The sequence below is a fragment of the Physeter macrocephalus genome, chromosome 5 (genome assembly GCF_002837175.3).
Source record: "Physeter macrocephalus isolate SW-GA chromosome 5, ASM283717v5, whole genome shotgun sequence".
NCBI classification, from domain to species: Eukaryota; Metazoa; Chordata; class Mammalia; order Artiodactyla; family Physeteridae; genus Physeter; species Physeter macrocephalus.
In genome coordinates, this window is record NC_041218.1 from 82,822,112 (window position 1) to 82,838,462 (window position 16,351).

General features: G+C 38.9%; 1 protein-coding gene across 1 annotated transcript in view; it reads left to right on the plus strand.

Annotated features, from left to right (window-relative positions):
• The window catches only part of PCLO (piccolo presynaptic cytomatrix protein), a 318,762-nt gene that overhangs the window by 184,296 nt on the left and 118,115 nt on the right, over positions 1-16,351 (plus strand). Inside the window, exons 5-6 of the mRNA XM_024129854.2 lie at positions 6,747-11,823; positions 12,192-14,206. Coding sequence (XP_023985622.2) covers positions 6,747-11,823; positions 12,192-14,206 — 7,092 coding nt within the window. The remainder of the gene's footprint in view (positions 1-6,746; positions 11,824-12,191; positions 14,207-16,351) is intronic.

Sequence of the window (16,351 nt, forward strand, 5' to 3'; positions counted from 1 at the left end):
TTTATTTTTTTTCCAAATGCTTGCTAGGTAGCATATGGCTGATAACCAGAGTTTACTTTCTTCCTAAATATATAATAAGTAGTATATTAGTAATAATCACTTGTCATCACCAGAAAGTTCAACAACTTTCGGTTCTTCTACTTTTGTTAAAAAAGAATTAAATCTTCACAGTCTACAACTTTTTAATTTCCCATAAGATAATCAGCAAACCTCTATGGTTAAAATAAATTCATAGTTATTCTCTATCTCAGTACAAAATATTAAAGATATTCTTCAAAATATAAAGGTATCAGTATACAATGTGTACCACATCTGTAAAATCCTGAGGTACTCTATGCATTACTGGCTTGTAACAGACGCAGTAAATGAATTTCATATGCACTGCTATCTATGTAACTTTATCTTTTTAAAAAAATAATTCCAATTAAAAGACCCACTCCTCAGAATTTAATATACAGTTTTTTCATTTAAAAATATGTATATACCTTTTTAAACAAATCACTGAATATTGAGCCATTTGTTGGCTCGCAGTAGTAATCCTTTAAGTATTTTATTATTGAAACAGAACTAGTGAATAGTATAAACTGAGCATGTTATAAATATCTGCACTTTGATTTTATTATTACCAAACCTTTTGCCACTTACTTTGTTCTAATGATTTTCTCCCAAACCTTCCACAGTTCTTTCTTTCCAACAATATTGGCTGACAAAGAAATGCAGTTTAATTTGTCACCATATTGTTTCCATGGCAAAAAAATCAAGTTTCCCCAAATGTTATGTGACTTTTTTGTTTTTTACTATTAAATAAGACAGTTCTAAAGAAGATTTTAAGTGTTTATTTCAGTTCATTGAAAATGTGTGAAGTACTGGAATATTTATTTGCCAAAAATTCTAGAAGTTTGTGATAGTGTCTTAGGATGACTTGCTATAAATAGCCTTAAGCACATTATGTGTTTAGTCAAGGTTTGTTATTAGCAATAACATATGTAAGACCGATATCAAATGGTTTTCCTGGTAATGTCAAACTCTTCTGGCCAGTTTTGTGTCAGTTTTCTTTATTAATGTGTTTGTGTATGTCTTGCATTATTACTATTAACTTTGACACATGATTTTTTGGCAAGAATATTTTGTCTACCACTTACCTATTATAGGAACATTGGTTTGGTTGGTTATATCTGTTTTAAAGAGGGGGAAACTAAATTTGTTGTGCCCAAGATCACATGGCTGGGAAGCAGCAAAGCTAAGATTACAGTCCTGTTCTGCTTATAAAGGCTGGGCTCCTAAACACTGCACAGAATGCTTCTTCCCTGTGACACTTTTAGGATGCTGCCTTTTTATTATTTTAAGTATTCATCTCCCTTAGCAGCTTCCAGTTTGTGTGATTTTTTTACTTTGTTTATATATTTATATTATTTTATTTATGCATTTATTTGTCATTTGCGTCATTCATATCGTTATAGTATACTGTTTACATTTCTTTATTGCTACATCATTTTGTCTCTCCACTCATTCCTGTCTTTCAAAATGTGTTAGTTGAATGGAATTAAAATTTATCCTGAAATATAATAAATATTTTGAAAAGTACATTCTCCTTTACTTTTTTAGTTTAATATTTTAAAAGTGTATGTTGCTACAGAATTCTCTTTTTACCTATACACTTAAACAGAATACTGCTTGTCTACATTTGATATATTACATTGAAACGTTACAGCTCTCTTGATAAAAAAAAATTTGAACATCCTTTAGCATAAACTTTTATTTATGGTTAAAATGACCCTGGGGTTAGTATTCAAGTTATATATAGCCATGGTATCTAAAGGCAGCATAATTGTATAGGATGGAAAATGATGAGGTTTTCTGAAGTAAAAAGGATTCCCATGTATGTGGGCCTATCCAGTTTTTATCTCCAGGCCCAGTGAATTTATGGATTTAATCTTGTTTACAGTGCTTGGAACACTTAGACTAGCAATCCATTTTGACCCAAACATTGTATAAATGATTAAAGATTATTCATCTGTTGTTTTACTTTGGCCCATTAATATAAATGACTTGAGAGACATTAGGTAAAAACTTAATATTGCCTCCTTTCTTTGTACAGTCTTATATTTAAACAAGAATTCAGTTCATAACCCCAATACTAGTTTTTAAAAACCTTCCGTTTTCCTTCAACCTGGAAGGCTAAAAGTTTCAAAATCTGTGAAAGGGGCAGAACTAAGCTTGGCAGTACAGAAGTGTCTTGGTACTAGAGAAGGCCTCAAGATATGACACCATGTGAAGGTTTCAAGCGGGTCTCAATTCATCACTGCCTCTCTCTGACTGGTCTTCAGGTCAGTAAATGGCAGTGGAATATCGGAAAGAAAAGAATTCTGTGCTTTCTGCATTTGGTTAGTAAGTAAAAAATATGAATCTTAGTTTCTGAAAATTTTGAAGATTTGTTTCATATACACAGACTAGAAAGGCTCAAGTACCATAATTCTGTACGTAGAGAAAGAAGACTGCAATATATACAAAAAAATAAAAGTCAGTGTAATAGAGTTGAATGCTAAATGTACTTAGGAAAATACAAGGAAAATGTGTTCCTCAGGGAAAATGTGTTTCTGAAAAATAACATTGCTTTTTTTTTAAAGTGCTTAAATTATGGCTCTTCCCTAATTGAGGCAGAGGCAGTCACTGCCTCAATCTAAGATGCCAAACAAAATTCTCATGCAAGGGGTCTAGGCCTGTAATTTTATTCTTATGTAATAATTTTGGAGGTCATTCTAGGTTGTATTTGTACTACATGTAAAAAATTAAATGGATAACTAATTCCAACTCCTATCTATTCAAATGAAGAAAATAATGCATAAATGAGAAAATTCAGTGATATTTAAACATATATGTATATATCGTTATATATGTAATCTATGCATGTACTTTAGGAAGAATCATTTGAATCTATTTTATTAAATCTTAATATGTTACTAAATAGCTTAATATTTTTCTCAGAAATAAGCATACAACTGCACATTTTTTTTAATTTAACATCTTTATCGGAGTATAATTGCTTTACAGTGTTGTGTTAGTATCTGCTGTATAACAAAGTGAATCAACTCTATGTATACACATATCCCCATGTCCCCTCCCTCTTGCGTCTCCCTCCCTCCCTCCCTATCCCACCCCTCTAGGTGGTCACAAAGCACCGAGCTGATCTCCCTGTGCTATGTGGCTGCTTCCCACTAGCTATCTATTTTACATTTGGTAGTGTATATATGTCAGTGCTGCTCTCTCACTTCGTCCCAGCTTACCCTTCCCCCTCCCCATGTCCTCAAGTGCATTCTCTACGTCTGCGTGTTTATTCCTGTCCTGCCCCTAGGTTCATCAGAACCTTTTTTTTAATTATTATTTTTAGATTCCATGTGTATGCAACTGCACATTTTTGAGGCAACTGAGAGAAAACTGCCAATCTTTTAGTCCTAGGGAGTTAGAAATTTGAAAGAATATAAGCCTCCCTCACATGGATCCTTTGATTATAGTTATTTGGAGTTACAGTACTTCAGATATCCATTTGAAGTTTGAATAGAGAAAACCAGACCCAACTTACATGGTATGTTTTACATTCTTCTCAGTGCCAGCTACTCTTTCTTATTTGATCAAATTGTTCCCTCGTTAAGGAATGTTATTCAATAAAGCAAGGATTTGTGATGTTAAATCTATGAGAGACCAGTTAACCTGCATGGGAACAAATTGCACTAGAACTTTCACCCAGATATCTCACAAATGAGAGTGGAGAGCTGCAGAAAGGGTAAATGGATGGACACATAAGCACCTCAGTATGCTGATCTATGTATATGAAGAACAGCTTTTTTTCTTTTTAATTTTAGCAGCAGCAGGTGAAAAGAGGAATGTGTAGGTATCTTAAAGAGGTAAAAAGGCTAGTTAGTACATGATCTGATAGTTAACAAGCTAACAGTAATGAAGTAGAAGGTCACTCACCTCTGTCAGGGGAATTTATACCCATGGTAGTTAGTATGAGAAAAATTGACATTTTGAATTTTTTCAATATCTCATGGTACAATAAGTACATGACCAGTTGTTCCTTCTAAACAGTTCAGCCAGATGCCCTTTGGTCACCTAACTTGATTTCCTTATTAACCAGTCCAAACACTTTATCTCAGTCCCACAAACCTGTAGGGCAACATCTTTGCAGACTTTTGCCACCTTATAATATGGAGAGGAAGTCATTTAGGTGAAAAATCATCACAGCATCATCATAAGTAAATGGTGATTGAATCCTGTGAGGAGAAGAAAGAGGCCAGGAAGAAAGTGGCAAGGGGGAGAAGTGGGTAGAACATAGCACTGAAAAAAGAAAGAAAGCATGAACACATCCAGAAGGGCACATAAGGGGGATTGTAGGGTAGGTAGGGATTTTGATATTTATGCGTCTGAGTCTTCTGTCTAGTGTATCTTAATTTCCTTTGTTACATTATGTATGTCTGATCCTAATCTTATTTTTGTAAAATGTCAGTAGAACCTTCAGAATTCATTGTATACAATTATAATTTATTCTTTATTATACTCAATGAATTGTTATATGTAACCACAGTTTCATTTTCTCCTTATCTGTATAATTTTATTACATTGTTATGTTTTATAATATGTGCAGACTCAAAATAAAGAACACAAATGACACCATCAAAATTTGATTATGAAATATCATTTTCTTGACCTTTTTTCCACAAGAAGCTTAGGTACCCCATCCCTGTGGTTACGGTATTTACTGTGATTTAGTGAAGGGTGGGAAGGCAGACAAGGAAAGGCATAGAAAGCATACTGGACTCAAAATATTGTGCTGGTATTGTGTGGGATGTGAGGAGGTGGAAATATCCCTCCACTGTGACCATCCAGAAAGATTTTATGAGAACACTGCTTTACCTGTTTTTTTTTTTTTTTCTTGTGTGTAGTAGCTCTTCAGAGAAACAAACCAATTAGTTGTGTGCTATATACTATATATAACTACTATAGTCTCACAACGGCAGATAAGTAATCCTTTTCTGGAAAGATATCTGAAATGGTCTAGGAAAGTTAATTCTTAGTAAACCAAAGAGTATTCATTGCTTTTGCATGACAGTTGTAAAGAATGTATCAGACTGTCTTTCTGAATTGCCATGTTGTAAATTCAGCAGAAAGCATTTTACCACTTAATGTGCATTTTACCCTATATGCTCGAGATACATCCTTAGCCATACATAATAAAGACAGATATTGAGATGGAAATGAATGTAAAATGAGTATCAACCCAACAACTTTTATATTTGAGAACGAGGGGAAGAGGAATGAGGAAGAGAAAAAGAATGAAAGAAGAAAGTAGGGAAGGAACGAAGGCAGGAAAGAAAGAAGAAAGAGGTGTTTGCATGGTATTTGTTTTTTGTGCAACCTGACATCTATTCATTTGAGCTGTGGATAGGTAGGAGAAACCCATGGCCATACACCCACTGAAAATATCAAGATGGTTAGTTCAAGATACAGACTTAGTAGAATCCAGGTGGCCTCATAGGCCAGGGTCAGACAGAGCATGTCCTCCTGCAACTCTTCCTCTGACTTCTTCATTCCATAGGGCTGTGGGGTTATTTTGACACTCTCTGTAAAACATGGAAACTAACTGGATCACTTGGGTTTCATTTTGCCCATAGGTATTTTTAATTTGGATTTATGCAAAAAGTCTGTTTCATACTTTCGCTTAAGGCCTCTCTGATTCTTAAAGCAAACTGCTGGCATGGCCTCATCACAGCCCAAAGAAAGCAGTTGTTTAAGACTGTGATGTGTCTCTGAAGTGTCCCAGCTCCCTGGAAAGCCCTTGTTCACATTCACAAGTTAGTTATTGTGCTGGTTGAAGGGAGCTGACTTTGAAATATTGTGAAGGTAAAATTCCAAGTATTTTAAAATCTGAAGACATTTATAAGAAATTTATTAAATTTCTTTGAGATGGGATGCTGAAGATAAATGTGATTTAACAACTCTAGAAAAATAATAACTGGATATTTCTCTTTTTCTAAAACCTTGCGTCAGACCAATTATGTCATAGCTTCTTCAAAGTTTACGCTTTCTAAACATTCATTTCAAGTGATACAGAATAATAATATTAACAGTCATACCAAGTAAAATATAGCATTTTACATCTTTCAAAGTGTACTTAAAAGGCAATGCCTTGTTCGCATCTCTTCTCAAAAAAAAAAAAAAAGTCCTTTGTGGTAGGTGAGATGAGTATTATACTGTGGCCATGTTACCTTCTTGTTTCTGTTAAGTAAATTTTTCAACATCCCATGCTACTTGGAGCCAAGTACAGTGCCCATCCTCTGATTCTTTGCCTGTCCTCATAATCCAGAAGTATTAATTATGTTAATGGAAACTTACTAAAATTTTTCTTCAACCATTTGAACTCTTTCCCAAAGTAAATGTACCGAGAAAGATAATCATGCTTTTGAAGAAAAATGGTATTGAGATGTAAAAGGATACAACATTAATGAAATAAAATCAGTTGTGATTGAGAATAGACATTTAATTAAACTTAAGTTAAATGAAAACTAACCTTTATATGTATCAACCGCTTTTATTTTTTCTGCTCAAAGATTTTTTTTAAAAAGTGTTATATAGTTGAAAAAATTCCTATAATTATTCCTCAGTTTGTAATAGTTACTTGAGAGTAATGGAGAGGCCATGTTATTAGTTTAACCATGTTAAGTTTTCCTGTATCTTTTCCTTCCTGCTAGGAAAAGGAAGATGACAAATCAGACACTTCAAGTATTCAGCAGCCGAAAAGCCCACAAGGTCTGAGTGACACAGGATATTCTTCTGATGGAATATCAAGTTCGCTTGGTGAAATTCCAAGTCTTATTCCCAGTGATGAAAAGGATTTGCTCAAGGGACTCAAAAAGGACTCCTTTTCACAAGAAAGCAGCCCATCCAGCCCCTCAGATTTGGCTAAGTTAGAAAGTATGGTCCTATCCATTTTGGAAGCTCAGGCAAGTACACTTGAAGAAAAGTCAGAAAAGAAAACAGAACCCCGCGAGGTTTCTCCTGAGCAGCCTAAGGACCAACAGAAAACTCAGAGTTTAGCCAAAACACTGGAATCTACAGTTTCAGAGGAGCTTAAAGAGAGTCAAGAAGTAAAAGACACTGTTAAGAAAGAGAGCCAACAAGACATCCCTTCCAGAAAGGACCATGAAGAAAAGTCTGAATTTGTTGATGAGTTGCCTACTAGAAGACAGCCTTATGATTCAATTGAAGACAGTAGCGAAAGTGAAAACTCACCTGTTCCACAAAGAAAACGGAGAACTAGTGTTGGTTCATCAAGCAGCGATGAATATAAACATGAAGATAGTCAAGGATCAGGTGAAGAGGAAGACTTCATTCGAAAGCAAATCATAGAAATGAGTGCTGATGAAGATGCTTCAGGTTCTGAAGATGATGAGTTCATTAGGAACCAGCTCAAAGAGATTAGTAGTAGTATTGAAAGCCAGAAGAAGGAAGAAACCAAAGGGAAGGGAAAAGGAACAGCAGGGAAGCACAGGCGACTGACGCGAAAAAGTAGCGCAAGCTTTGATGATGATGCAGGGAGACGCCATTCATGGCATGATGAAGACGATGAGACCTTTGATGAAAGTCCTGAACTTAAATACAGAGAAACTAAAAGTCAGGAGAGTGAAGAACTTGTAGTTGCCGGAGGAGGAGGGCTACGTCGATTTAAAACGATTGAACTCAATAGCACGATCGCAGATAAATACTCTGCAGAGTCATCACAGAAAAAAACAGCTTTGTACTTTGATGAAGAGCCAGAATTAGAAATGGAAAGCTTGACAGACTCTCCGGAAGATCGGTCAAGGGGGGAAGGATCTTCTAGTCTTCATGCTTCCAGCTTCACTCCTGGCACATCCCCTACATCAGTTTCGTCACTTGATGAGGACAGCGACAGTAGCCCGAGTCACAAAAAAGGAGAGAGCAAACAGCAACGCAAAGCTCGACACAGATCGCATGGCCCTCTTTTACCTACGATTGAAGATTCTTCAGAGGAAGAAGAATTGAGAGAGGAAGAAGAATTATTGAAGGAGCAAGAAAAGCAACGGGAATTAGAACAGCAGCAAAGAAAGAGTTCTAGTAAGAAATCAAAGAAAGACAAAGATGAACTTCGAGCTCAGAGAAGGAGGGAAAGACCAAAGACACCACCCAGTAATCTCTCTCCCATCGAAGATGCATCTCCAACAGAAGAATTACGTCAGGCTGCAGAAATGGAGGAGCTCCATCGATCTTCTTGTTCTGAATATTCACCTAGCATAGAGTCAGACCCAGAAGGCTTTGAAATAAGCCCAGAAAAGATAATCGAAGTACAAAAAGTTTATAAATTGCCCACAGCTGTGTCTTTATACTCACCGACAGATGAGCAATCTATTATGCAGAAAGAAGGTAGCCAAAAGGCATTAAAAAGTGCTGAGGAGATGTATGAAGAAATGATGCATAAAAGCCAGAAATATAAAGCTTTTCCAGCTGCAAGTGAACGAGATGAAATGTTTGAAAAAGAGCCTTTGTACGGTGGGATGTTAATAGAGGATTATATTTATGAATCTTTAGTAGAGGACACATACAATGGTTCCGTTGACAGCAGTCTGCTCACGAGGCAAGAAGAAGAAAATGGATTTTTACAGCAGAGAGGGAGAGAGCAAAAAATAAGACTTCCAGAACAGATTTATGAAGATCCCATGCAGAAAATTACAGACCTTCAGAAAGAGTTTTATGAGCTAGAAAGCTTACATGCTGTTTTGCCTCAGGAAGACATTGTTTCAAGCTCTTTTATCATCCCAGAAAGCCATGAGATTGTGGATCTGGGTAGTATGGTAACTTCTACCAGTGAAGAAAAGCAATTATTAGATGCTGATGCTGCCTATGAAGAACTCATAAAAAGACAACAGATGCAATTAACACCTGGATCCAGCCCAACCCAGCCCCCCATCCGGGATGATATGATAGAGTCTACTGTGGACTTTGACAGGGTGCCTGATGCATCTTTGACCTCAAGTGTTCTCTCTGGAGCATCTCTTACAGATTCGACCAGCAGCGCAACACTCTCCATTCCAGATGTTAAAATAACCCAACATTTTTCAACAGAAGAAATTGAGGATGAATATGTGACTGATTATACAAGAGAAATTCAAGAGATAATTGCTCATGAGTCACTGATTTTGACCTACTCTGAGCCTTCAGAAAGTGCTACATCTGCCCCACCCTCTGACACACCCTCTCTCACATCATCTGTTTCTTCAGTTTGTACCACAGATAGCTCCTCGCCCATTACTACCCTGGATAGCATAACCACAGTTTATACTGAGCCAGTGGACATTGTAACTAAATTTGAAGATTCTGAGGAAATTTCTTCATCAACATATTTCCCAGGCAGCATTATAGACTATCCAGAAGACATATCTTTAGATCGGACTACCATACCAGATGGTAGAACTAGTGCTGATCACATTGTGATTTCCTTATCTGATATGGAGCCTTCTCTCATAGAATCTGTAGGAACTAAACTTGAGGGGCTAATTGCTGACACTATTTCCACTGACTTATCTGTATCTGAAAAAGAGCCAGTGAAGAAAGCCAAGAAGGAAACAGGGGATGGAATTATTCTGGAAGTTTTGGAAGCTTACAGAGATACAAGGAAGGAGTCGGAGGCTGAACTAACAAAAAGTAGCCTATCTGAAACTGTGTTTGATCAGACACCTTCTTCTCTAACAGCCCTTCCAATGAAGGAGCAGGTTTCAACTACATGCTTTTTATCTGAAGACGTTTTTGGTCAAGCAAAGCCTGCATCTCAGCTGCCATCTGGCACTCCTTCTATTTCCTGTCTTCCAACTAAAGCTCGTCCATTCCTTCGAAGTTCTTCTTTGGACACATCCGCCCAACCTCCTCCCCCTCCTCCTGCTCCCCCACCCCCTCCTCCCCCTCCACCCCCTCCTCCTCCCCCACCTCTTCCTCCACCAACCTCACCTAAACCAACTATTCATCCTAAAAAAAAGTTAACGGTTCCAGCTCCAGTGACTGCGACTACTGCAGCTACACCTCTAGTAGATTCTGTTACTACAGTAGAGACCACAGCTGCTCCAAGAAGTACTGGGTTACCTATAACAAAAATATGTACCACTGTACCTCCTCCTGTTCCACCTAAGCCATCTTCAGTTCCATCTGGACTTGTATTTACACATAGACCTGAGCCAACCAAACCTCCAGTTGCCCCTAAACCAGCAGTTCCTGAACCTCCATTCACTACCGCAAAACCAACAGATACGCAGCCCAAACCAACAGGTCTACCTATAACTTCAAATATGACATTAAATTTAGTGACTTCAGCAGATTATAAATTGCCTTCCCCTACCTCTCCGCTTTCCCCTCATTCTAACAAGTCCTCGCCAAGATTTTCCAAGTCCCTCATGGAAACTTATGTGGTTATCACATTGCCATCTGAACCTGGGACTCCAACAGATTCTTCAGGGAGTCAGGTTATTACCAGCTGGCCCTTGGGATCACCCCCCAAAGATCTGATTTCCATTGAGCCAGTATTTTCTGTAGTTCCTCCTATGACAGCTACAGAAATTTCAAGTTCTTCACAACAGAGCCTGTACATCTCAGGAGCTTTGGAGACATTTTCTGCTATCCCTGTCACAACACTATCTTCATTTCAAGAACCCCCAGCTTCAGTTACACAGTTTCTCCCAGCTGAAGTTTCCAAGGCTGAGTTTTCAACAGCCAAAAGTACAATCGCTAGTACTGGTCTCAGCAGTGTCTCTATATCCATTCCTCCAGAGCCTCTTGCTCTAGATCACCTCCATTTAGAGAAACAACAGTATAAAGAAAATGTCAAGTTGCAACTTGTTGGTGATGCTATTGATCTGCGTACAGTACCCAAAGTGGAAGTTAAAGTAACTGAAAAATGTATGGATCTTTCTGCTTCCATGATGGATGTGAAGAGGCAGACCACAAGTGAAATGTATGGGAGACAAATTAGTGCTGTCCAGCCCTCTATTATAAATCTCAGTGCAACTTCATCAGGAGTGACTCCAGTATCCCTGGTCACCGAGACAGTGACTGTTGTCACGTGCACAGCTACTGCAAGTTACACCACAGGCACAGAAAGCCTAGTGGGTTTAGAACATGCAACAGCAATGCCACTCCAGCTCACTACATCAAAGCATGTAGAGCCCCCATGCAGGGTACCAAGTGGCCAGGCCTTCCCTACAGTTAGGGAGGAAGCGCCAATAAACTTATCTTTAAGCACTTCTGTACACCCAATGACATCAGCTCTTACGAAACCCATTACTGCACCTCCTGTTGGTGTCACAAATGGATGGACTGATAGCACCACATCACAGGGCATCACTGATGGGGAAGTAGTGGATCTCAGTACCTCAAAGTCTCATAGAACTGTTGTAACAATGGATGAAGCTACTTCAAATGTGGTGACCAAAATAATAGAAGATGATGAAAAACCTGTTGATCTGACTGCAGGAAGAAGAGCTGTGTGCTGTGATGTGGTTTATAAGTTACCTTTTGGAAGGATCTGCACGGCACAGCAGCCTGCAACGACTCTTCCTCAGGATCGTTTTGGTTACAGGGATGATCACTATCAATATGATCGAGCAGGGCCATATGGTTATAGAGGGATTGGGGGAATGAAACCTTCCATGTCTGACACTAATTTAGCAGAAGCTGGACATTTTTTCTATAAAAGTAAGAATGCTTTTGATTATTCTGGAGGAACTGATGCAGCAGTAGATCTAACTTCAGGGAGAATGACTACAGGTCAGTATGATGTAGCAACAGACCTTTCCTTGAAATATCGTTCTGGTGTTCCTCATCTCATTTCAGGATGACAATGTGGTCCCTTTCCCAATTTTGTTACTTTTCATCTTTCTTTGGATGTTTTGGCAACATATTTTGGAGTACATGTGCGCTTTTGTTTCTTCATTTTTTTTTTTAATCTGTTCCACGCAAAGTCGCCTGCATGTGCCTGCATGTTCAACATCGCTTTGATTCCGCATCTAGGTAGGTTAACCTGTGGATTTGCATGCAGTCCTGTTCATTATGTTCTTCAGGACTGAGTGGGCTTTCCAACCCCAAAAGCATCATTCGTTCTGGGAACTGGACTATAACTCTACCCTGTGTTTCAGGTGAGGTAATGGATTATTCAAGCAAGACTACAGGTCCATATCCAGAAACACGACAAGTCATTTCAGGAGTTGGGATTAGTACCCCACAGTATTCCACAGCAAGAATGACTCCACCTCCAGGACCTCAGTATGGTGTGGGGAGTGTTTTGAGGTCATCTAATGGTGTTGTCTATTCTTCAGTAGCAACTCCAATTCCTTCCACATTTGCTATCACCACACAACCTGGCTCCATTTTCAGCGGCACCATGAGGGATTTGTCTGGTGTGCACACAACTGACGCTGGGACTTCATTATCCGCCCTGCACCAGAGCCAGCCAATGCCTAGATCATATTTCTTGACAACAGGGGCATCTGAAACAGACATTGCAGTGACTGGTGCTGATATCAATGCCAGTTTGCAAACGATCCCTATGGAGACTCTGACAGCTGAGACGATGGACTCAGTTCCCACTTTCACCACAGCATCTGAAGTATTTTCTGAAGTGGTGGGAGAGGAAAGTGCGCTTTTAATCGTCCCCGAAGAAGATAAGCAACAACAGCAACTGGACTTGGAGCGTGAGCTCTTGGAACTGGAGAAAATTAAGCAGCAGCGTTTTGCTGAGGAATTAGAGTGGGAACGGCAGGAAATTCAAAGGTTCCGAGAACAGGAAAAGCTCATGGTTCAAAAAAAGCTGGAAGAGCTGCAGTCAATGAAGCAGCACCTCCTGTATCAGCAAGAAGAGGAGCGGCAAGCCCAGTTCATTATGAGACAGGAGACGTTAGCGCAGCAACAGTTGCAGCTGGAGCAGATCCAGCAGCTGCAGCAACAGCTTCACCAGCAGCTCGAGGAGCAAAAGATCCGCCAGATCTACCAATATAACTATGACCCTACTGGAACCGCTTCTCCACAAACCACGACAGAGCAGGCCATTCTGGAAGGTCAGTATGCTGCCCCAGAAGGTGGTCAGTTTTGGGCGACCGAAGATACCACCACCACAGCCTCTGCCGTGGTGGCGATTGAAATACCACCAAGCCAAGGATGGTACACAGTTCAGTCGGATGGGGTTACTCAGTACATTGCCCCACCTGGCATCCTGAGTACTGTTTCAGAAATACCTCTGACAGACGTGGTTGTAAAAGAGGAGAAGCAACCCAAAAAGAGAAGTTCTGGAGCTAAAGTCCGCGGCCACTATGATGAGATGGGGGAAAATCTGGCAGATGATCCCCGCTGCTTTAAAAAGATAGTGGACAGCGGGGTACAAACTGACGATGAAGATGCTGCGGATCGGAGTTACGTGAGTAGGAGGAGGAGAACTAAAAAGAGTGTCGATACAAGCGTCCAAACGGACGATGAAGATCAGGATGAATGGGGTATGCCTACTAGATCGAGGAGAAAAGCTCGCACAGGGAAATACGGTGACAGCACTACAGAGGCAGACAAGGCCAAACTCCTTTCCAAAGTCTCCAGTATAGCAGTTCAAACAGTAGCAGAGATATCTGTGCAAACTGAACCAGTCGGAACCATAAGAACGCCTTCGATACGGGCACGCGTGGATGCCAAGGTAGAAATAATTAAACACATTTCAGCACCAGAAAAGACTTACAAAGGGGGCAGTTTAGGATGTCAAACAGAAGCAGATTCAGACACACAAAGTCCTCAATATCTGGGTGCCACATCTCCACCCAAAGACAAGAAACGCCCAACACCTTTAGAGATTGGTTATTCATCTCACCTTCGGGCAGATTCCACATTACAGCTGGCTCCTTCCCCACCCAAATCTCCAAAAGTCCTTTATTCACCCATCTCACCACTTTCACCAGGCAAAGCCTTAGAATCAGCCTTTGTACCTTATGAGAAACCCCTCCCTGATGATATAAGTCCACAGAAAGTACTGCACCCCGATATGGCTAAAGTTCCCCCAGCAAGTCCTAAGACAGCCAAGATGATGCAACGCTCCATGTCTGACCCCAAGCCTCTGAGTCCAACAGCAGACGAAAGTTCCAGGGCTCCTTTTCAGTATACCGAGGGCTACACGGTAAGAGTGCTTCTTTTCAGTTAGAAGACAATGGATGAGTTGATGTTAAGTGTGTGTTTGCAGACTTTAGGAGGCAGTAAAGGCTCCTGGTGCCTGATTTCTAAATTTCAGTGAGGACTATTTCATTAGAAATTTGGGGGAAAAGATAGAAAAGTATACATCCATGTAGAAATACCAAAACAAGACCATATTCTGTGAGACAAAAATGAGAGAGAAGGTTATTATTTTATGATGTAGTGAGATTGAAATTTTGTTCTAATCTTGAAATCTCCCAGGTGTCAATTGTAGACTGATTTTGGTGAGTACAATTAATATTCATATTCAAGTATGATGGAATCAGCATTGAACATAAATAGATAAGGCAAAGGATGACCAAACAGTTAAACCCATGGATACTGGAGTTCTTTAGTGGGAAGATCTGTGGAGATCATTTAATCAGTCTATTCTTCCTTCCTCCAGAATGTTAACCTTTGTTGCTCCAGAGAGAGCATTTCTAGAGCAGAAAGTGTAAAATAATCTTCATAGTTCATCCATGCTTATTTTGTTTCTGGAAACTTTCTTAATCTACCTCAGATAAGCCTTAGTCCTAGTTCTTACAGAGGAAAAATTAATTTTTATGTTCCTTTGAATAATAAGAGTTTAATTATTTAAAAATATGCTTCAAAGGGAAAAGAACATATATAGGTATGTTGGACACATTCGTGAAGATCTCTATAGCTGAAAATAAGAAATGTTAATAATCAGGTATAAAAGAAAGTGTATCCTACTTAAAGAAAATCTAATATATAATTCTTCAGAAGGTTACTGATAAATCTGATAGTTCTATTTAAAACTAGATTTATGTTCAGATTAAGAGTTCCCCTAATGCACTGGTTTCTGAACTCAAGATCTTCAAACCCCGAAGCATCTAAATAGGTTTTTCTGAGATATCACTCTGTTGCCAGCAACCCATATACATTAAACATTGGCTGTGGGCTGAAAAATATGTCACTATATGTAACTGTAAGTCAATTTTTAGGTATATAGGCATATTGATAGTCATATTAATAAATTAAAAATTCTTACAAGTTTTCTAGTTTCATAGGGGCATTTTGTTATTATGGACTTTCTCAAACAGTGTGTAACTGTCTTCTTGTGGGGGACGGGTCATAACTGTTTTAAGTCAGGGAACCACTGGTGCACTAAGATTTCATTCAGTTTACAGAGATTTGTTTTAATGTATAACTGTTTCTAGAATTAAATATATTGCAAGAAATATTTTTAACTCGGCTATAATGTATAGGTATTTATTTTACAGCTGTGCCCTGTGAACTTATCCAAAGAGTTACTTGGAAATCTTTGAAAATACATTTTTAAAGAGTATTTTAAAGTTATATTCAAGGCTTCTGTCATTAGAAAGAACAGGCTTTTCCACTTGGTGTATTCATCATTTACTTAACGTATGGCCCTATACCCTTAATTCAAATTAGCTCTGGGATAGAAGAGATTCGGGTGTCAATATTTTTTCCTCACAGTATTCACTTTGGATTTAGAAGTACAAAATGAAAGATACAGTGGGTTGTATAAGCTGTATTATTGATTGTACCAGCGATACTGATTAACTATCTAATCATAAAAGCAGTTGAACAGAATTACCAAATAATACTCAGAGCCTGAAAAATCCTAAGTGTATTGAGCCTTGAAGCACAATCCAGTAGTTCCTTTTTCTAATTGGTCACACTCAGTGCATACTTTAATATGGAATAATTGTATACAGACTCAAAAACACTGTTTTATTGCACACACAAGGTAGACCATTTTATATATAGGCAATGTTTTTAGCACTGTAGATACTCTGATTTTTTTTTTTTTTTTTTTTTTTTTTTTTTTTTTTTGCGGTACGCGGGCCTCTCACCGCTGGGGCCTCTCCCTTTGCGGAGCACAGGCTCCGGACACGCAGGCTCAGCGGCCGTGGCTCACGGGCCCAGCCGCTCCGCGGCATGTGGGATCTTCCCGGACCGGGGCACGAACCCGCATCCCCTGCATTGGCAGGCGGACTCTCAACCAGTGCACCACCAGGGAAGCCCGATACTCTCATTTTAAGATGTGAATTTTTAAATTTATTTCTTGGCAAATTTCTAAACACTCTTGAGCGTTTTAAACTAA